The sequence below is a fragment of the Lissotriton vulgaris genome, chromosome 12 (genome assembly GCF_964263255.1).
Source record: "Lissotriton vulgaris chromosome 12, aLisVul1.2, whole genome shotgun sequence".
NCBI lineage: Eukaryota > Metazoa > Chordata > Amphibia > Caudata > Salamandridae > Lissotriton > Lissotriton vulgaris.
In genome coordinates this window covers 654,582,517-654,605,604 of record NC_141700.1, presented here as the reverse complement: position 1 = coordinate 654,605,604, position 23,088 = coordinate 654,582,517, and the positions used below count along the sequence as shown (strand labels likewise).

The 23,088-nt window shown below is 48.1% G+C and overlaps 1 protein-coding gene across 2 annotated transcripts in view; it reads right to left on the bottom strand.

Moving 5' to 3' along the window:
• The window catches only part of CA5A (carbonic anhydrase 5A), a 395,762-nt gene that overhangs the window by 205,959 nt on the left and 166,715 nt on the right, over positions 1-23,088 (bottom strand). Inside the window, exon 1 of one of the 2 annotated variants that reach the window (XM_086945824.1) lies at positions 2,829-3,332. The exons of the other annotated variant lie outside the window; for it this stretch is intronic. Within the exon in view, the coding sequence (XP_086801950.1) occupies positions 2,829-2,979 (151 nt within the window). The 5' untranslated portion in view covers positions 2,980-3,332. Of the gene's footprint in view, positions 1-2,828; positions 3,333-23,088 lie in introns of those variants that run through there. 2 annotated transcript variants of the gene reach the window in all.

Here is a 23,088-nt window from a genome sequence, read left to right as displayed (position 1 = left end):
TGGTGTAGCGTCTGTCCGACTAAGACTTACCAAACAAGGGTTTAGAATGAACGGGCGTACTGCCTGACCAGGCAAAGCAGTCCTCATCGTTCATTCCTGTCAAAGCGACAAGGCACCTGGAGGGGTGTCCAAAAGTGGTAGGCCCAACCAAATCCGGGATAAATGCCTGATGGCGGCTTGTGCGTTCCACAAGTGGACTATGTCACTGTAGCACTGCGCAAGTGTGCTACTGGGTCAGCACCAGGCCAGAAGACGCAGTGACCAGGTCGTCAACTAAAGAAACTGTGCTTAAGACAGCGCCTGGGGTCCACCATGCAGACAAATCATCTTCTAAGGGCATGTGGCCTGTGCCCACAAGAAGAAGCACCAAGAACCCATCCAAGTGTCGGAGTGACTCGCGCTGTGAGTCAGGTTACCACTGTAGTGATCCAAGATCTACAAGCAGCCGCCTAGAAATGGGTCACCAACCGAAGCTTCCACTCCTGGTACGACCCTCGGAGCAACATAATTTGCTCCGGACTACCGTACAGCTACCTTGAAGACTGCCATGTGCCACCTGTTAGCTTCATGCTACCAGTGAGATGTTGCCGGAGAGCCGAAAGCAGCCCAGCACTGCTCCTACAAACTGGGGGAGACAGTGAGTGGGCCTAGGCCTAAGAGACAAAGTGGCAACACTAATAAAAATGGGTGTACACGAGCTTACCTTGAACTCTGAACCTGAAAAGCAGGAACCGAGAGAAGGGGTGAGCCCATGAAAGAACAGATGGATGGATAATTGGACAAGTAAACAGAGGCCCCTGAAAGTACAAAGACTTGCACCTGTTAATCCGGTATTATTGAATGTGTAGTACCATCAGACCTTAACAACCATCAAAACTAGCCTATATTCTAGAAAAAGCAGAAAACAATTCTACTCGGAGGCATGACGAATCTTCCTTGTAGCACCAGAACCACACCTCGTCCCAGAGAGACAGGCCACAAGAGCACAATTGCTCTGCCAACGCAACCACAGCTGAACTGTTAGATGTCCTGAACAAAACACACAGGGCTCGAGTCGAGGGTACAGGCGGGTGGACAGCGTCCGCCCACTCTGTTCACAGGGCGGACGCCGTCCACCCTGCCAAGAAGTTGAGCCCCACTCTAAAATATGCTGAACTCGTCCCGGTATAAGTTTGAGACACCGGGATTCATTCAGCAGCGCCTGCTCGCTATCTGCTTTCCTTCTGAGCAGCAATGTGTAGACGGGGTGGTAGTTTTGTCATTTGAGACTCAAGATGGGCCATAACAAAGGCCAAACTTAAGGGCCCATTTGGCATTCTTTGTCCGAGTCTTCAGGCTGGGGGTTGCCTGTAGCCTCACACCTAGATATAGATGCAGCAGCAGTAGCAGCTTGTTAACACTTCAAAGGAACATAAGAGAGGAACGCTTTTGACTTGGGTCGGACCCCCATATATATATTTAATATTCATGCACTGTAAGAATGTCAGATGTGTTACTCTGTCCCGGTGCAAAACAATAATTTAAATACCAGCATTTTTTATTTGTTTCACAGCGCTATTCATCCCAATGTAGTGTGCCAGATCACCTTACAGCAAACATACATATTATATTGTCAATAAACCAAACAAGTTTGTAAATCATTGCACAGGATGTGTTACATAAGACAGTGAGGGTTACTGGGTGTAGAAGTCACATATCATCCTTCCGAGCTCACTGCTATATTAGAAGGATTACAATGCAACTACATGCAACAAAAGGATCTCGGTGGTCAAAGCAGTAATCTACTTACCTATCTACATAAAATAAAATCTGCCATCTGCATGTTACATGATGTGCTTTGCAGGAGGTGCATTAACCCTGTATGCTATTTTAAGTCAAAACTAAGACTAGACAAAAACAGATCTTTCCATCAAATCTGTGTTATCCACCAGGCAGCTAAAGCAATCACGTCTACATGGAAACGTGCTGCCTGGTGTGGTAATCTGGAAGGAAAGTTAGTTTGCGACTCCTTGGGTAAAGAAACCTGTCACGTGCCCTGATGTCACTTCCTGAGATACTAACTAACTTAGAGAGTCCACCCCACTACTTTTTTCAGGACTTGTGCCCTGCAAACACCACAATGGTCCTGCGATTGGTTTTCCACACACACTTTTACACCAAACTGCAACGACGCCCCGAAGTGGGCTCTAATAAAACCCTGTGTTTTACGAAATATAGAAATAAATCAGCCATTGCCGTACAAGTATCCTTGTAAAATAATTCTGCCTCATATTATCGTCAGGGCAGTAAGTACAACATTTTGGAATGACGTCTAATCAGCAGAGGAACATACAACACAGCCAACTAGGTCGCTAAAACAAAAAGGTCAGCATTTTTTGTAAACAATGCAACCAACGGATACAATCGTGGCGTCAGTAAGGACGTGTGGAAATTGCACAGGCCAGGCAGGAATGCGGGTGCTCCCACCGTGCTTTGCAAAATAGACATTACCTGCAGCAGCTTCGCCTCCAGGAAGTCAAACGAGGTCACGTTGCAAGCTACCAAGCTGGAAATCAGCTGGGATGTCGGGCATGCCTACAAAATAAATACAAAGCTGGACAAACCATTCATTCTCGTTGAAGTGGTCCGGTACTTAACGCACCCTTATTAGAAGGGGCACACTCTGGTGGGGGTGTTCAGTTCAAAAGCCCCTAAAGACCTCCAATGCTGACTGACTGGCAGACAGACGTGCTCACAGTCCCATTCCCCCTTTTGAAAACATGAAAGACACACACTAAATGTAAACAAACAGCTGCTTATGGACATAGAAGGTTGCCCTCTCCACTTACACCCGAGCTTGGACGAGCAACCGGCGAGGCTGCAATAGGAAGGGGCAGGAAGTGTTTCCCTGGAACGCAGGTCCCTGCCCTGGCGGCGGGCGGCCGTCAGCACGGGAAGCAGCAGCGGCGCCGTCAGCCTGCAGCAGGTCGCGAGCACCATCCTTCCAAACGGCAGAGTGCACGCGCTCTGCCTCCAACAGTCAACACAACTCGAACCAGTGGAGGGAGCGCGCAGCTCCAACCGCCGCCCCAGCAGAGTGTGCCGCGCGACTCCTGTAGTGGTGACGAGATCCGCTGTTTGTGTTCTGTCGGGGCTGTTACCGTCTTTCTAAGCGGTGGCACTCACAAACGAGATGCAGTTCGAGCAAGGACAGCCTTAACTCCAGTCAGCAGCCTTCAGTCTGGGAGTCGACGACGTCGCAGAGTGCCACCACCCACCCTCATAGCGCCGCCCACAGAGGTGTAGCTTGTGGGTTGTGCATATCTCAGTAAGAAACAGATGACCGGGAGGGGAGGTGCTGGGTGTCAGAGTGAAATACTTTAAACGATTTCTTCAGGTCATTAATCCTTTTACGTGTCTGTCCTCATGTTCTGCACTGGCTCTAGGGCTTCAGGTCGCAGTTCAGTGTTTTGAAGAAATTGTGGCTGTAATTTTATAAACAAAAAAATATGTATGTACATTGTCATACAAAACAAGCATTGGTAATACCAATAGGTTTCCCCTGCGTGAATGCTATTGGCTTTGTCAGTTTCTTAGCCAGATTGTAGAGCAGCATGGTTAAAAAATGTTTTAAAAGCGCTATAAAAGTTTTTAAATAATTTTTTTAACCTTCCTGCATCGTAGCACTTTTTAGATCTCGCGCCTAGTGTTGCAGTGCGTAGCATTGCTCACGCAGCTCGAGACCTCTTGTACGGGGTTCTGAAAGCTGACCACACTCTCCTGTGTGTGATCAGGCTTTCCCTGGCCGCCATTGGCTTTAGCGTTTATTTTTTACAAAAAGACGGCATGCAATTGGGCATTCGTCTCGCTGCCGCGCTCCCTTGCCCCCGCTCCTCTGTGGTGCGCGCGCACCACTGGTTGCATTTGCCTCGTTGGATGAATCACTACAATACAGTGTGACAGTTCGTAGAAGGAGGGGTAACTGTACCTGTACTGTCAGCCTTTGCCGCCGCTGCAGCCAGTACCCCCTGGCCCTCGAGGCCCGGGGGAGCTCTTGTTCGGCAGCCCCAGAACCTCCAGCTTGTTTTCGGTGTCGCAAACCCTGACCATGGTGGTCTCCCCCGGCATGGCGACTCCGTGAACGCTGACCACACTGCAGCCCCCACCCCCGGGAGCTACAGCCTCCCGTGGTCCGCTCCCTGCAGTCTCCTCCGCGTCCTCTTCATTCCCAGGGCCTCTACAGTACAGCAGCTCAGAGAAGGGTCTCGGAGTCAGGATATTGCCTCCTTTCCAAAGTACTCCCCGGCTTGGCGAACCCTACACCCGCCTCCCAGGGAGACACAGGGAAAGCAGGAAGCGGGACAAGTAATGACACCACAGCCACTACGCTTCTGGAGCCCAGCAGAACAGACGCTTGGATACCCTTCTTAAGTCAAAATAGCGTCATTTTGGTTAAGGAGCAATACATGAGGTGCTGATTAATGACCCTTCCACCTGAATGAAGCCTGGACACTCCCCGCAAAAGTTGTCTTACTAACGATGAAGCACAAGTAGAAAGAAGCGAAGGACTCATATCTACTTGCAGCGTCACTTCCTGATCAGTTATGAAACGCTGAAACCACCTCCTCTCGTGGTTAATAATATTGGTACCCTCCCATCGCTTCATCCACGGACGCTCCGATACGCACCAGTTTTTTAGGTCTCACTAAGCTGTGCACATATAGAGCCCTTCCCTCGCAGGGGTTGAGGGTGGTCCCTGTTCCTATGCCCAGCCCTCTCATGTATAAGCAGGCGGGCCGCCACCTTGTTTAAATTACTAAAGTGCTTTAAATCAGCAGGTACTATCAGGAACTCAGTACCTGCTCTTGTTTAGTTTGAAAGGGATAGTACTGGCACGTCTCAGGACTACTCCAAAGCTTTTAATGGGAGAATACTGGCACCTCTAAGCAGCAAAAAATTACTGTAATGTCAGGAGTAGCCACACTTCTATATCTCCAGTCCAAGCACTGATGAACATGTTCATACAATAGGGAGAGGGGCAGTAGACTGTTAGTAGCTTGTGTCCAGGCAAATTGCACAAAACAATGCCCCATTTTTAGGTCTTGCCTATCCCAATCCGCAAGGAATGGATAGAGGGGAATTATAGTGGGCAAAATAAGTTCTCAAACCATCGTGCGGATTTCAAACAGTTCACGTGAACACAAGCACAAGCTTTTCCCTCGCTACCGAGCCGCCTGCCTCCGAGAGCTTCACTTCAAAGGCATCCGCTCCCCCGCCCACTGCTTCACACTTCACGGCCGCCAGGCCGTGTCTCCCATTTCTCCTCCCCCCATCCGCTCCCCCGCCCACTGCTTCACACTTCACGGCCGCCAGGCCGTGTCTTGCATTTCTCCTCCCCCCTCTCCACAGCTTTTATGAGCGCTGTGCCTTTCACAAGCACTACTATTCAAATGCCCACAAAATGAATAGCTATTTCCCAGAGTGAAGGTAAAGTATTTTATCAGACAATAGCGCTTAACAGATTTGGTTAGCATAACTAGGCGGTACAAACAAGAGTGTCTGTCACGTTGCAGTAAAAGGCATCTGAATTTGATGTGCATGAGCTACGCTTCTTCGTGTGTTGTATTTGTCAGTTTAAGAGCCCAAGTAGCATGAAACCCAAGAATTGTGGCGGAAGAGCCCATTCAAGTCAAGGCTTAAGAAGTTAAGCCTCTTAGGACAATGAAAATGATTAGGTACACGAGAAGGATACCGCTTCTGTCTACCTGCATAAAGTAGCCAGCAAGCTCTAATTTAATGTATCCGTAACGCTAGCACTTTTTCCACAATTTGTGTCGGTAAAACAAGGAACTTTGTCCAGAACCTTTTCGGCTACCGTCGAAAACATGATTAGTGACAGGTCGTCACACTACTTTCCATCCATGCTAAAGGCTTATACTCTTACCTCCTTTCTGTTTTCCTCTACTAATACTATTTCGTCCTCGGGTCCTTTAGACTTTGCCATTCATGACCATTCTCCAGGCATCTACCCTTCCCACAGATGCCAAACTACGTATGCCTGCCCTACAGTTCTGAGGAACGCCCAGCCCACCTGGGTATCCAAGAATTACTTTTCTCATGTACCATTTTAACTCACCGTAGGAGTCTGTATGACATGTAACATTGTGGACTTATACCCTTAATAATGGAATTACATATACTCTCTAGGATTTCTCAATCTGTGATCGTCTGAGGTGTTGCCAAAACTATAGAGTAAAGATATTCATTGGTGAGTCTAGCATCTAAACATATATATACTCTGTGTTAATAAAATTATGAGACTGTTTAATATATAGCCATTTACATCATGAGAAGTATAGACAGGTTAAATGCTGCTGTTACTGATTCTCCTTTCTTCCAAACATTTGATGGAAAGTGTATAGGTTGATCTGACAAATCTGCAAATATAAGATTGTTTGATGTGTAGCCATCTACATGTGAAATTTAGATTGTCTACTTGCTGTTGATAGTGATTCCTCTCTCTTTTTTAAGAATTAGTTGGAAACTTTAGAATATGCCTTGACAAATCTGTAAATATGAGTATGACTCTTTTTAGGATAAAAACAATTATTAATGTATCTGGATGGGAGCATCCCAGATGTATGTATTATTAACTGTACTGTTTTACAATCCCAAAGAATGAGTTCCACCATAATAGATTTCTTATTGTACAACAGAAAGAATTTTAGAAAATGTTAAGTATTATATTTGATGATACTTTATTATATGAACTTTTATGAATTTTAGTAATTTTTATAATTGTTTAATTTTTCTTTAGCCCTGACGAAGTCCATTAACTATATTTAGTTAGGACGAAACACGTGTTGGCAAAAGGAAAAGAAAAGAAAAAGTACTGAGTGTCTGGAAAAGAAGAAAAATAAAGAAGAAGTTTTTTGAAATACATTGGATTGATTTCTTCCGACTTGTTTTGATATTTAATGGTTGTCCTTTGTGAATTGATCTCAAGATATTGCTTGAGTAATTGCTCAGGAGGAGAATTCTTTAACACCGTAGGATCTTGTTGGCCCTCCGCGGATCGGACGAGTTATTGACGGCCATAGCTACAGCAGATGGAAGGAAGAGTTAAGGACGCCCAGAACAGCTGGTCCGCTGCTCTAGCTGAGCCGGCGAAAACTTCCGCTTCCGGGTGAGGAGCACAAAGTGCAGAACTACTTCGCGCGAGAACATTTTACCAGGAGGGAAAGGGAGTCCTAGTTTTAATGATTAATAAGCATAAAAACCTACTCGTGCAGACATTATTTAATGTTGTCAATCCCATCTCAGAAACGAACCCTTTTCATTTTGAACTGCAGAAACGTGGGTGACCGCACCATAATATGTTTTTAAACATGGCGCTCGCTGCCACTGTTCTGGTTACTCAGTGCTACAGTTTAAATTAGTTTACTTAGTTTTACCAAACGCAATAGTATCCTATTCATCAACATAGAAAGGCTAAACGGCAAAGTAGTCCCCATTGGAATCGAACCTCTTAGATCTCAAAAGTGGTAGTTTAATATAGGTCACGCATGTCCTCTTTCTGTTCCAAAGCTTGACGGAAGCTAAAGACTGCGCCGACACAATTCAGGAAACAAATAACGGCCATGTATTTACGTGTTGCTTTTGAGAAAGGATTAAGAGCCGGTAGGTGAAAACACGTGTATAAAAGTATTAGCATTGTTTTGAAACGTGGCGTCTAGCCCTCTATTTGCTATACGAGTCGTTTAGATATAATTTAGACACCTTTCATACATTTTAAGTGATTTTGTCTTGTTGTTTTTTATTATATTGTTCACCAACGTCAGCAACTGCATGCTGCTTGGCGACCTTTACCCCTTTCCAACTGTGCGGAATCATGCTTATTCTTAATTTACCATTTAGAAATGGGTGTTGGGCATCCTGCAATGGTAAAATAGCAATTAAGTATAACAGAAAAACAGAGATGGACACTGGTGCACCAGCTACCATGAATGTATGAGAGCTGATGCACTGGTGACCATTTTAGATTTTTTATACTTCATTACTAATGTACTGGTTCAATATGCCCATTTTCTAAGTTAATACTGAAGCATGTGAAAAGCCACTAGGTCTGCACTGTGGAATGGACAAAGGTAATGGGGACTATTGGCTTTGTGAGTGCTTAGTCCGTTAGGTCTCCAGTACTATTACCCACATTCTTCTTGCATCACTGCAATATTAAGTTTGTTAGAAACTTTAAAACTTCCATACACAACAGTAATCTACTTGAAGCTTAATTTCTTTCATTTCACTCAGAGTTTTTAAATGAAAGCTGTGATACGCTGCCAGATATTTGTAGCCTTTAAAATCAAAGGGAAAAAAGCAGCTGATTTATGAGATTGCTTCTACCAACCAAGTGAATTGAACATATATATTTTTATATATATTCTCTGCTACACACACCCTCACACCCTAACAACCCTCACACCCTCCCCCTCACTCACTCACTCACCCTCACCCACCATCACACACCGTCACACACCATCACACACCCTCACACCCCCTCACCCTCACACCCCCTCACCCTCACACCCTCACTCACCCTCACCCCCCTCACCCCACCATCCAACTCCACCCTCCAACTCCAACTCCACCGCCAACTCCACACTCCAACTCCACCCTCCAACTCCAACTCTACCCTCCAACTCCACCCTCCAACTCCACCTCCACCCTCCAACTCCATACTCCAACTCCAACTTCCAACTCCACCCTCCAACTACAACTCCACCCTCCAACTCCAACTCCACCCTCCAACTCCACCCTCCAACTCCACCTTCCAACTCCAACCTCCAACTCCAACCTCCAACTCCACCCTCCAACTCCAAACTCCAACTCCACCCTCCAACTCCACCCTACACCTCCACCTCCACCCTCCAACTCCACCTCCACCCTCCAACTCCACCCTCCAACTCCAACCTCCAATTCCACACTCCAAACTACACTCCAACTCAACCCTACAACTCCACCCTCCAACTCCAAACTCCAACTCCACCTCCACCCTCCAACTCCACCCTCCAACTCCACCCTCCAACTCCACCTCCACCCTCCAACTCCACCTCCACCCTCCAACTCCACCCTCCAACTCCAACTCCACCTTCCATCTCCAACCTCCAACTCCACCCTCAAACTCCACCCTCCACCCTCCAACTCCTAACTCAAACTCCACCCTCCAACTCCACCCTCCACCCTCCAACTCCACCTCCACCCTCCAACTTCAACTCCTCCCTCCAACTCCACCATTCAACTCCAACCTCCAATTCCACACTCCAACTCCACACTCCAACTCCACCCTCCAACTCCAACCTCCAACTCCACCCTCCAACTCCACCTCCACCCTCCAACTCCACTCTCCAACTCCACCTCCACCCTCCAACTCCACTCTCCAACTCCACTCTCCAACTCCACCTCCACCCTCCAACTCCAACTCCACCCTCCAACTCCACCCTCCAACTCCACCCTCCAACTCCACCTCCACCCTCCAACTCCACCTCCACCCTCCAACTCCACCTCCAACTCCACCCTCCAACTCCACCCTCCAACTCCACCCTCCACCTCCACCCTCCAACTCCACCTCCACCCTCCAACTCCACCTCCCCCCTCCAACTCCACCCTCCAACTCCACCCTTCAACTCCAACCTCCAATTCCACCCTCCAACTCCACCCTCCAACTCCAACTCCAAACTCCACCTCCACCCTCCAACTCCACCTTCCAACTCCAACCTCCAACTCCACCCTCCAACTCCACCCTCCAACTCCTAACTCCAACTCCACCCTCCAACTCCACCCTCCACCCTCCAACTCCACCTCCACCCTCCAACTCCACCCTTCAACTCCAACCTCCAATTCCACACTCCAACTCCACCCTCCAACTCCACCCGCCAACTCCACCCTCCAACTCCACCTCCACCCTCCAACTCCACCTCCACCCTCCAACTCCACCCTCCAACTCCTCTCTCCAACTCCACCTCCACCCTCCAACTCCACCTCCACCTCCAACTCTACCCTCCAACTCCACCCTCCAACTCCACCCTCCAACTCCACCTCCACCCTCCAACTCCAACTCCACCTCCACCCTCCAACTCCACCTCCCCCCTCCAACTCAAACTCCACCCTCCAACTCCACCCTTCAACTCCAACCTCCAATTCCACCCTCCAACCCCACCCTCCAACTCCAAACTTCAACTCCAAACTCCACCTCCACCCTCCAACTCCAACTCCACCCGCCAACTCCACCCTCCAACTCCACCCTCCAACTCCACCTCCACCCTCCAACTTCACCCTCCAACTCCACTCTCCAACTCCACCTCCACCCTCCAACTCCACCTCCATCTCCAACTCTACCCTCCATCTCCACCCTCCAACTCCACCCTCCAACTCCACCTCCACCCTCCAACTCCACCTCCACCCTCCAACTCCACCTCCAACTCCACCCTCCAACTCCACCCTCCAACTCCAACTCCACCCTCCAACTCCACCCTCCACCTCCACCCTCCAACTCCACCTCCACCCTCCAACTCCAACTCCACCCTCCAACTCCACCCTCCAACTCCAACCTCCAATTCCACACTCCAACTCCAACTCCACACTCCAACTCCATCCTCCAACTCCACCCTCCAACTCCAAACTCCAATTCCACCCTCCAACTCCACCCTCCAACTCCACCCTCCAACTCCACCTCCACCCTCCACCTCCACCCTCCAACTCCACCTCCACCCTCCAACTCCACCTCCAACTCCACCCTCCAACTCCAACTCCACCCTCCAACTCCACCCTCCAACTCCACCTCCACCCTCCAACTCCACCTCCACCCTCCAATTCCAACTCCACCCTCCAACTCCAACTCCACCCTCCAACTCCACCCTCCATCACTCAGGAACACCGCCACATCACTCAGGGACACCATCACATCACTCTGGAACACCACCACATCACTCGGGAACACCACATCACTTGGGGACACCACCACATCACTCGGGGACACCACCACATCACTCTGTGACACCATCACATCTCTCTAATACACCACCACATCACTCAGCCCAACCACATAATCACTCAGCACCACAACAGCACTGTCCTTGCTTGCTACCAACAAGCATTGCCATAGCCAATAGGACTCGCATTAGGAAAGTGTAAGCTATTGGCTTTGTGAATAACGATGCTATTAATTTATATATTTTCAAAGCCAACACATATTAAAATGTGTCATTTACAATACCAATAGCTCACACTTTCCTAATGCGAGACCTATTGCATTGCAAATGCTTGTTTGTAATTTTACTTGTTCCTCAAATTTTGCGACCCTGTTAACTTAGCGCACAGCGTGATCACCTGCTTTACTATCATGGATAGATCATCTGTGCCAATAGGGCAGCAAGGATCAGATTTTCACCTGCTGCCAGTGGTGGCTTGCTCAATTCCATATCTAAGATTCTGAGAAATGACGAAGGCGTGCCAGTGCACTGGACCTAAGAGCCCAGAGGGTGACCCTGGCGAAGGACCCAGGTGCCAGAAGTGTGCAGCCACAGTTGGGTGGCAAAAAAGGTGGACGGCGCCACCAGAACTAAGAAGTCAGTTGACCTACACCGTAAATGGGGAGCATTGCAAAGTATGTTAAAGTGATGAGCAAAGATGACACCAAGGGCAAGAAGCTCAAATAATAATGATTGGTCCATTGCTTTCAACATATTCAATCAGGACCACTTTGGACCAATTTAAAAAGGTCACTGTGGTGAGCAGGTCATCAGCAGCAGACAACCAAAGTGAGGGAGAAGGTGGAAAAATGAGTGTGCCGTAGTACCCTGCCCAGGAGATGATTCTGTTAGTGCTATAGGCCAAGAGTATCATTATAGTTAATGCTTAGCCCCTTCCTTTGTATACATTAACTTTGCTACATAGAGCTTATTTGCTGCCTTCCTGTCACTGACTGATACTAATATGTCTTTCAGGATGTTATTGAGTCCAGGAAAACGAAATAAAAACCTCACAAAATAAGAGCTGGGATCCCAGACCTTCAAGTGATTTCGTAGTAATTATGACTTGCAAATAAAGAGCCCTAGAAGTAATATTAATTGGTTGACTGTTGGGGGTTAAGCAACCCGGATTCCAACTATACCCTGTAGGAGCCTGGCTTATTATATGCTGCACACCTATTTAAGTGAAGTACCTTGCACTAATCCAGACAACCCTTATAGTGCTTTTAGTGGTCACAGACAATCATAGAAAGCTCTCTAAGTGGTAGCTGTTGAAAGCAGCTTTCAGGCTTTCTTCAGAAGGAGTGTTAAGCAGCTTGTTTTACCAGATCTAATCATGTAGTGTATGTTTAACGAAAAAGAACCAAACAGTGTAGTTATAAAAATAGGTCTGTTTATTATACACACTCACTGACACATTGGTATATTTTGTACCTGTAAATAGTAACACAAATACACACAATACTTCAATTGCAAATAGGTAAGTAAGCACAATACTTAGTGGTCTCCAGGGGAGACCAAACCATGTACTAAAAAAGTTGAAAGCAAACTGCGACCGAAGTTGGACTTGGACCGGGAGACTCGGAAGAGCTGGGGATCCAAGGACCCTTGCAAGGTAACTACCCAGGACCTCATGGAGGCTGTGTGGAGAGTGAAAACATAGCCACATGTGCAATAGAAGTCAATGGGAAAGTCACAGCTGCAGTTTTGAAGAAGAAGGGCCCTCTCCAGTGGACCTTGAAGGAACCCCATGGAAAATAGAAGGTTAGATACCCCAGAAACCAGGATGCCTACACCAGGGAAGCCGGGTGCATAGGTGCGAAGTGACGTTGGAAACCGCCATAGACCACAATGGAGGACTTCAGTGAAGATGTCGCTGGCGACAAAGGTAAAAGAGTCCGATGGAATCCAAGGGTGGCTTCTTGAAAAGGAGAACCTGCAAGCAGAGTGAACAGAGTCTATGCCACTCAGAGGTGACCAGGAGGCACAGAAGAGCAATGCCCACCGATGACGGAAGATGCAGGAGAGTTGCAGGTGACCGTGTCTTTGAAGCTGTGGCAACAAGGTGACACAGAGGAAGGCCAAGAGCCAGGCATGAGCTGCCCCACGTTGGAAGTCTAGAACCAGGGAGTCGGTGTCCAGCTAGAGCTCCAACAGGCCTTGGCAGCTGCAATAGATGTGAAAAACTATAAAGGAGCAACCTGGGGACCAGCAAGGTCCAAGGCATTCATCAAGTGCCGGAAAATCAGAGTAGGCCTAGAGCAAGCAGGGGAGCCCACTGAGCAAAAGAAGACTCTAGTGAGGACCCACAGAACAAAGGCACAGTAGTCGCAAGAGGACCTCGAGCAGCTCATAAAGATGAAGGCTCACGGTGCAGAGGATGTGGTGAGGACAAAGATCTTGGCAGGAAGAGAAGCTGGAGGCTGGAGCTTTTTGTAGCTCGAAGATCTCTCGAGAGCAGAGCCAACAAGCCATGGCAAATCGACCCGGTGCATAGGGGTTCAGTCCCAGTGGTTCTAACGAGGGATACTGGCCTCAAAATTACAGAGAGGACAGGTCAGGCCTTGAGGAGGTTGCAGAACCATCACCTGTGTTGATGAGCCTTATGAAGTTCGTGGGACGGCAGGAGCAGCAGACCGGTCATCTTTGTTGCGATGCCTGCAGATGCAGGGGAGTGACTTCGCTCCAAGGGAGAAAACTTCAGGGGTCCTTGAAGTCCACAGGTATGTTCAAGATCCTGGATGAAGCACAGACACAGACAAAGAAAACATGTAGAACAGCAAGACCAGGAGCAAAAAGAGTCTTCTGTGATGCAGTCTCAGTTCCAGGCGAAGTCCAAGGAGTCCAGACGGTCATAGAGTGATGTGGTTTCAGTCTTGAGTCTTGTCCCATGATGAATCTGAGGCCCCATCCATAGTTAAGCCCTTTTATATCCTAGGAAAGGGGTTAGGACAACTCAGGAATCCCACCCAGAAGAAGGGGCAGGACAGAGTGGAGGATACTCACATATCTTTTGTGCAGTTTTGCGCCACAGCAGGAGCCAATGGCTCCAGGAACTGTTTCTGACTACAGTATGCAAAGAGGGCACCAAATGTGCCCTTCAAAGCAGTCTTGTGGCGCTGACAAACGCCCCACACCACTAGCCCAATGCACTGAACCCTGTGTGGGAGGTGGTCACAACTCCCTGTGACAGGAAACCTATTGCTCTACCTTCCCCTGTTTGAGCTCAGCTCAGCAGAAGGAGGCCAGAATCATGTTTGGGGCACTAGCTTGCTGGCAGACCCTGGAAGGCTGTTACTGACAATATTGGTCACTCTCAGAGAAGCCCCTCATTACCGGTGTTGGAGGTATGATTCCAACATGTTTGATACCAAGCATGCCCTGGTTCAGCACAGCCAATATAAAGTTAGTCATTGCGTAATGACGCATAGCCAGTATATGCATGAAAATGGCTGACCGCATTTGCAAAGGCTGGAGAAATGACTCCAGATTTTGTAGGGGGTGTCCGGCTCATGCAGGGCACCCTCACACATATTACCTAGCACCCTGCCTTCAGGATTGAAAGGCCTGCCTTAGGGGTGACTTATAGGTCTTAAGTGATGTGAACTTATATATAAGGAAACTTATTTCTATCGTAAGTGGTGACCGGTAGTCACAGTTTGAGTGGTCTCTCATGGGTGGCATTATAAATGCTGCTGCCCATGGGAGACCCCTGGTGTGCCAATGCCCTGGGTACCTTAGTACTAGGGACTTACATTGTTACACCAGTAGTCAATTGTGGAGGTACCAAAGAACCTACCATAACAAATTTAGGGAGGAAGCACAGTGGCTGGGGTGCTGATTAGTAGGACCCCAACCAGACTAGTAAAAAAAAATACTGACAGCAACAAAAAGTGGGGGTAAACATGAAAGCAGATCCTACTTTCCTGCATACCCCATATCCTGTTTACACTCCTGTCCAGCCATTGTAGCAACACAAACGGCAGAGGCAGTTTGTGGGAGTAAATAGGGGAAGGGTCAGAGAGAAAGTGCAACGTCTCGTTAAACCTGATCGAGTACTGGATAATGGCTTCTTTATTGGTTCAGATAATCAGAAGAATGGATACTCTTGTCCTAACATAAAAGAGTTAATGTGATAAAACAACAATGGTTTCAGACATTACATTCTCTATAAGCACCAGTGATATAGCCGGAGAGGTCATGAACCATATTACAAGCAATGAAACTAGACTCCACCCCTCCAGCTGGTGATAAAATACTGCTGATAGAACCCAAATTGCTCTGTCATTTGTAGGGGTGGATTATAATCATGAAATCCGCACCCACATATAATCTTTTATTGTGTTAACATATGTGCCATTAGATCATGTATTGTAATAACATGTAAAGTGAAGTGATAGGCACATTTTCCTATAATGTTGAGAAATTAACATTTCAATCACATACCGTTCGATGAAGCCTCAATGTGAAGAATTTTATATGTGACTAATGCGCTATAATCAATTTGCTATGTAATGCATTGATTTAAAATTGCAAAGTAACAATGATTACGTGTGCTTAATGAAATGACATGCTGTTCTTATGTAGGCCGAATTCTGTAGGCCCGCTGCGTATTTCTCCCTGCTGCTCTCGAGTCAGATTTGCTAGTCGAATTAATGCGTAAGCAGAACTTCTTTCTCACGTTTTCTGTTGCAGGTGGAGAAACTCGTCTTTGTTAATTAGAATAATGTCTTTGTTTTAGGAGTTAGGCTTAGGGAGGAAAAGATACATTGAACGTCGATGCTGATAATGTGGGATGGTATTCTTTTCTCACCGGAGAGAACGTAGGAATCATGGTCATCTTGCTAAGGCCTGAGAGCATCGCTGCTGAATGGAAAATTACCTACGAGAAGGTGTCTTGTGTGGATGGGGTGATGTCACAAGGCCTGATGGGACGGTCTGAATCAATTGTTCTATTGGGGTTAGGGATAGAGTTCAAGGACTTCTGCCTTGCCTTGAGAGGAGAAAGCATCTTAAAACGAGGTATGTAGCTTCATGCTACCAGACTCATTCAAAGTGAATGGTCTTTTTAGGAAGCCTTCACTTGCTGACACCTTTTCAGAACTTAAACAAACACAACAATTGGCATGATACCCTCAGAGAAATGCTGTTTGCTTAATCTGTAGGTTAGTACCAGAAACACAATGAGTTCTCTGTGTGCTGTTAGTTGTTTGTTACCTAATTTGAAGGCAATTCCAAGAATTGGTCATGGATGGCTCACTCATGTAATGTGACATGCTTCGTTATTTGCCACATAGATCATTAGCAGTTAAACTTAACAGTAGAAAAGGACATTGTGAATGGATTAGTAAGGAGTAAGCTCACAAGGCTAGGGGAAGTTATGGTCCAATAGCTTTAGATTGGGAACAACGAGGGAAGCTTTGGATTAGGCAGGTACAGACATATAATGACAAGATCTTTGTGGGACAGAGTGTGTGATCACATCTTCACGACTGAGGCCACTGCAAAGAAGTTCTCAAAGGAGGTGGTACAAGTGGTGCCAAATGTTTATTTTGTGTGTGGTACATGTTATGTGGCCATTGTGGAAGTATATGAGCAACATTACTGAGATACACCATGAGATAAATGACTTGGCAACAGAGGGAGTGTGGAGCAAGGTTGGTAAAGGATTTGAAGTTGGTTCTCAAATCTTGGAAAATAAATTCTTGGTTATATCTTTAAGTCAATAGTCCTAGTTGTGGTTTGTATCATCCTTTTGATGGGAACAGGGAAAGCTTTCAAGTGGCATAGACAGAGACAAGTTTAGAATTCTCTTAGAAAGCGTGAGAGGAGATTGGAGAGACTGCAAGACAGTCCCTATGAGAATTGAAAGAGCTTGGGGAGTTTTTGACAGGAAAAACTGGCTACGACTTCTGTTTGATCACACTAGTCATCAGAGGGAGGGATCTGATAGAGCGTAAATTGCTCTGTCGTTTATAGGGGTGCATTATAGTTATGGGTAGTCCGCACCTGCATGTAATTTTTTATCGTGTTAACATATGTGCCATTAGATCATGTATTGTAATAACATGTAAAGTGAAGTGATACGCATATTTTCGTATAACGTTGATCGGCAACGGTACTGCAGCCGGAAGATACATTTGTGCCTCTGTTCATTCCTGGTGTTCTTTCAGGCTGAGTGGCAACCAGACGAGGGTGAGGAGGACTGGAGGGGTCTGTGGGCCCTTTGGCTGACCAGTTTGAAGAGGCGGATTGGCGAGAGGAACTTGGTAATGCCAGTGGTTCGGATACCTTCCCAGACCTTGACATGCTCTTCCCCCCCACCGTGGCTAAGGAAGAGGGAGCTTCATACACAATGGTGTTGCATAGGGCGACTGAGGCCTTGGGCCTGGAGCTTCCTACAGTGGCAGTCAGGACTAACTTTCTGCCAGAGGTGCTTCAACCTGGCAGCGGCCTCTTCGGAGCCCCTCCTGCCTTTGAATTAAGCCCTCACCGACGTCCTTCCGGGCACTTGGTCCAAGCCCAGCACAGGGCAGGGCTCCTGTCGACAGGATGGTTGCCCAACGCCACCGCCCAGCCCCGGGCGACCCACTTTTCCTCTTCCAATACCTGACCCTGAGAGCTTGGAGGTCCAAGCCTCGTCCTCTAAGGGTGCATTCCCTACTGCTCCCCGGATAGGGAATCCAAGAAGCTGGACCACCTTGGGAAGAAGATTAGCACTGTCTGTAAGCACCGAATGCCTCTGGGGCGACTATACCCATACAGTGTGGGATTTGGTTGCGCAAGTGCTGCCACAGTGCCTGGAGGAGGCCCGTCCCATTCTCACTCGCGCAATGGCAGAAGGTAGAGATTCAGCTAAGTTCACCATCAGATGTGGGCTGAATACTGCAGAACGGTTTTCATGTCAGTAGCCTTGAGGCGCTACACCAGGTTGAGAACATCCGGTTTCTCTGGGATGTCCAATCCACCTTACTGGACATACCCTTTGATGGCCGTCACCTTTTCAGTGATAAGGCGTACTCGGCGCTCGAGCGCTTCAAGGATTCTAGGGCTACGGCCAGATCCTTGGGCCTCGTGGCAACCTCTCGCCTCACGCAGCCTGCTTTTCGCACCTTTTGTGGCTACAGAAGGGGTTGCCCCACCACGCTCGAACCAGTCTAGCCACCAGGTCACGCAAGCTGCCCAGCCTGTGTGTGGCTGCGGATGTGGGACCAGTGATGCGGGTCTGGGGGCAAGCAGACGGGCCTGTCCACCCATAACCTCCCTGCAGTAGCCTCCAAGCCCTCCTAGACCGACCTTTCAGGCCCACCAGAGGCCAGTGGGCGGCAGGATTCGCCATCACCTCCCCCACTGGCAAAACATCATGTCGGACAGGTAGGTTTTACAGATAGTCCGAAGGGGCTACTCCCTCCCCTTTGAAACGACCCCACCCTCCATGCCACCATCCTTCCATCGCATGTCGGAGGATCACTTGGTCCTTTTCTGCCAGGAAGTTGCAGCTCTCTTGGCCAAGGGAGCATTGAAAAGGTCCCTGTGCCAGAAGTAGGTCATGGTTGCTACTCCGACTACTTTCTGGTACCCAAGAAGGACAAAGGCCTGCGTCCTATCTTAGACCTCAGGGCCCTCAACCGCTTCCTCCAGAAGGAGAATTTCAAGATGCTCACTGTGGCGGATGTATGACGTTAAAACGCATACTTTTACATCGCATACCATTACAACGCGAATGCGTTTACAACTCATGTCATTACATAGCAGATGCTATTGCAACGCATGCCATTACAACGTAAGTATAGGTAAGTATATCATTTTTTTTTACATTGTAAGTAATAAATATTTAATTAATTTAATTTATTTAAAGTAGTTTTTTTTTAAAACTGAACCCTTAAAATACCCCTGTACCCCTGTACCCCAAACCTATCCCTAATCCCTAAAGCTTCCCCTGTACCCCAAAACCCAAACCTAGCCCTGAACCCTAAAAATACCCCTGTACCCCATAACCCAAACCTAGCCCTGAACCTTAAAAATACCCCTGTACCCCATAACCCAAACCTAGCCCTGAACCCTAAAAATACCCCTGTACCCCAAAACCCAAACCTAGCCCTGAACCCTAAAAATACCCCTGTACCCCATAACCCAAACCTAGCCCTGAGCCCTAAAAATACCCCTGTACCCCATAACCCAAACCTAGCCCTGAACCCTAAAAATACCCCTGTACCCCATAACCCAAACCTAGCCCTGAACCTTAAAAATACCCCTGTACCCCATAACCCAAACCTAGCCCTGAACCCTAAATATACCCATGAACCACATAACACGAACCTAGCCCTGAACCCTAAAAATACCCCTGTACCCCATTACCCAAACCTAGGCCTGAACCCTAAAAATACCCCTGTACCCCATAACCCAAACCTAGCCCTGAACCCTAAAAATACCCCTGTACCCCTTAACCCAACCTAGCCCTGAACCCTTAAAATACCCCTGTACCCCAAAACCCAAATTAAATAAATGTTTTAAAAAAGATAAACTTACCTATACTTACATTGTAATGGCATGCGTTGTAATAGCATCTGCTATGTAATGTCATGCGTTGTAAAGGCATGCGTTGTAAAGGTTCTTGCGTTGTAGTAGTTGCGTTGTAAAAGTAGTCAGTTGTAATAGTTGCGTTGTAACTGTTGTTTCCCCACTGTGGCTCACGGTCCTGTCTGCCCTTGACCCTGGAGACTGGATGGTAGTGTTGGACTTGCAGGACGCATTCTTCCATATCCCCGTCCTGTCAGCCCACAGGCATTACCTCCTGTTCACCGTAGGCCACACATATTTTCGTTTTACTATGCTCCCCTTTGGCCTTACCAGCGCCCCTCGGGTGTTCACAAAAGTGATGGTGGTGGTCACAGCTCATCTGTGCAGATCAGGCTGTCGTCTCCCACCTCCAGACTACAGCGGACCTCCTGCACTTGCTGGGGTTCACTATCAATGTTCCAAAGTTACACCTAACTCCCTCTCAGAAGCTCCTTTTCATCAGAGCAGTTCTGGATACAGAGCAGTTTCCGGCTTATCCTCCCGAGCAGCAAGTCCGGGATATTCGGGCCATGATACCGATGTTTCAGCCTCTATCCCGGATTTCGGTGAGAATGACCCTGAGGCTGCTGGGCCTCATTGCCTCCTGCATCCTGCTGGTGGATCATATCAGATGGCATATGCGGTCTCTACAGTGGGACCTCAGGTTCCTGTGGGCGCAGCATCAGGGGAATCTTTCAGACTACGTCCAGATCTCGGAGGGGACTGCGCAACAACTGCAGTGGTGGCTAACGAACCAAGCTTGGGTCAGAGGCAGATCCTCTCCCTTCCCCAACCAGACCTCACGGTGGTGACAAATGCGTCACTCCTGGAATGGGGCAGCCAACTGGGAGAGGTGGAGATCAAAGGCATCTTGTCTCCGGCGGAGTCGGGGCTCCATATCAGCCTGCTGGAGCTCTGGGCAATTCGTCTGGTACTGAAGACATTCCTTCCCTCTCTCAAAGGGAAGGTGGTGCAGGTGTTCACAGGCAACACCCTCGCCATGTGGTACTGCAACAAGCAGGACAGGGTGGGGTCGTGGACCCTATGTGAAGAGGCTCTTCATCTCTGGACATGGCTGGAGCATTGCCCTGGTGGTTCAATACCTGGCAGGTTCTCAGAAGATCAGGGCAGACAAACTTAGCCAAACTCAGCCACCGGTGCCTGGTGGATCACGAATGGTGTCTACACTCGAAGGTGGTGCAAGGTTTATTTCAGCGGTGGGGAGAGCCTTGGTTAGATCTGTTCATCTCCAAAGAAAACACGTAATCTCAGCAATTCTGCGTATTGGAATTTCCAAGGTGGCACTCGCTAGGCGACGCTTTATGTCGTGAGTGGAACTGCGGCCTCCTGTATGCCTTTCCGCCTGTACCACTTCTACCCAGAGTGCTGAAGAAGGTCATGTCTGACCGGGCCAAAGTCATTCATGTGGCTCTGGACTGGAAATGAGGAGTTTGGTAAGAGAGCTCTTGAGCATGGCCATCGATCCTCGGATCAGACTGCCTCTTCTGGAGGATCTTCTGTCGCAGCGGCAGGGAAGGGGGCTCCACCCGAACCTGTCCGGCCTCCACCTCCCCTAACCCCCTGAACCCTGCAGCCTCCCTCGTGAAGTGCTCAGACTGAGTCTGTGCACGTGATGGATTACAGTAAAGCAGTGAGGGCTACCTTAACGAATACTACTACAAAAAAAAAAAAAACTTTTTACCCCTTATTGCATTATATTTAAAGCAATCAGCCGTGTTTTCAACATGCATATTATACTATAAAGTACTAAGGGCAAAAAAAAAAACAGAAGGAAGACAGAAAACCTAATAAATTAGCTGCCCAAAGAGTCCAGACATTCCTGCGCTTTGATTTCGGACGCGAAATATTGTGTCCGCCCTTCATAGATTATTTTCAGGTATGCCTGCATTTTTTTCTCCTGGAAGGGCTTGATCATTTGTCGCAGTCTCCAGCGCCTCTTGACAGTCGTATGACAATAGTCCAGATGGACAAAGAATGACACCCCTTCACTAGATCTCTTAGCGTCTGGTCTTGCTTTTTCGTCAATGGACTGCCATGGAACAAAGTTACCAACAACAAATGCCTCCGCCAACAAACACCAAAACGTTAAACAGACCTGGGGTAGAGTTGCACAAAGGGTCAAACTCTCACTCACATAGTGTATACTTTAACACTCATCTACAGGCCGGGGTGTATATGCTGAAAGAAATACTACAGTCGTATCTACTTCCCACAAGTGGAACACAGGTGCAAAAAATGTGGAGACATAGAGAGAGCGCCTCAAGGTAGTAACAACCGAGGGGTTTCCTGGCTTGAAATTGCCAGTTTACCCACTTCTCATCATCGGTCGCTCTCTCCTTGTCGTGACAAAACAAACAGAGAAAAACCCAAATTATAAACTTATATCGGGTGCCGTGTATGTGGACAAACTCACATGAAAGGGGAACCAACCCAAACTGGCTGTAAGGAAATAGCCCTGGAATGCACATCCTCTGTCTGCAAAATCGGTATAAAGACCAAAACCCATCAGAGTTTATTTTTGTGGCTTCTGCTAAAAAGGAAGGCGGCACTCCACAGAATACTCAGAGACTACTAAGCAGCCAAGGGTTAGTGTTGCACTGACAGCCAGGTCCCCAGAAGGGAAGGAACATCGCCTGCAGTTAAGTCTGAAGAAGGAATTATTGGACGGTCCTGGGTGCAAAGACATCTTGCCCATGAGCGAGGGAAGGAAGCGCCAATCATTCAAGGGGAGTTGATCATGGAAGAACTGCCATAACTGACCCTGGTGTAGCGTCTGTCCGACTAAGACTTACCAAACAAGGGTTTAGAATGAACAGGCGTACTGCCTGACCAGGCAAAGCAGTCCTCATCGTTCATTCCTGTCAAAGCGACAAGGCACCTGGAGGGGTGTCCAAAAGTGGTAGGCCCAACCAAATCCGGGATAAATGCCTGATGGGGGCTTGTGCGTTCCACAAGTGGACTATGTCACTGTAGCACTGCGCAAGTGTGCTACTGGGTCAGCACCAGGCCAGAAGACGCAGTGACCAGGTCGTCAACTAAAGAAACTGTGCTTAAGACAGCGCCTGGGGTCCACCATGCAGACAAATCATCTTCTAAGGGCATGTGGCCTGTGCCCACAAGAAGAAGCACCAAGAACCCATCCAAGTGTCGGAGTGACTCGCGCTGTGAGTCAAGTTACCACTATAGTGATCCAAGATCTACAAGCAGCCGCCTAGAAATGGGTCACCAACCGAAGCTTCCACTCCTGGTACGACCCTCGGAGCAACATAATTTGCTCCGGACTACCGTACAGCTACCTTGAAGACTGCCATGTGCCACCTGTTAGCTTCATGCTACCAGTGAGATGTTGCCGGAGAGCCGAAAGCAGCCCAGCACTGCTCCTACAAACTGGGGGAGACAGTGAGTGGGCCTAGGCCTAAGAGACAAAGTGGCAACACTAATAAAAATGGGTGTACACGAGCTTACCTTGAACTCTGAACCTGAAAAGCAGGAACCGAGAGAA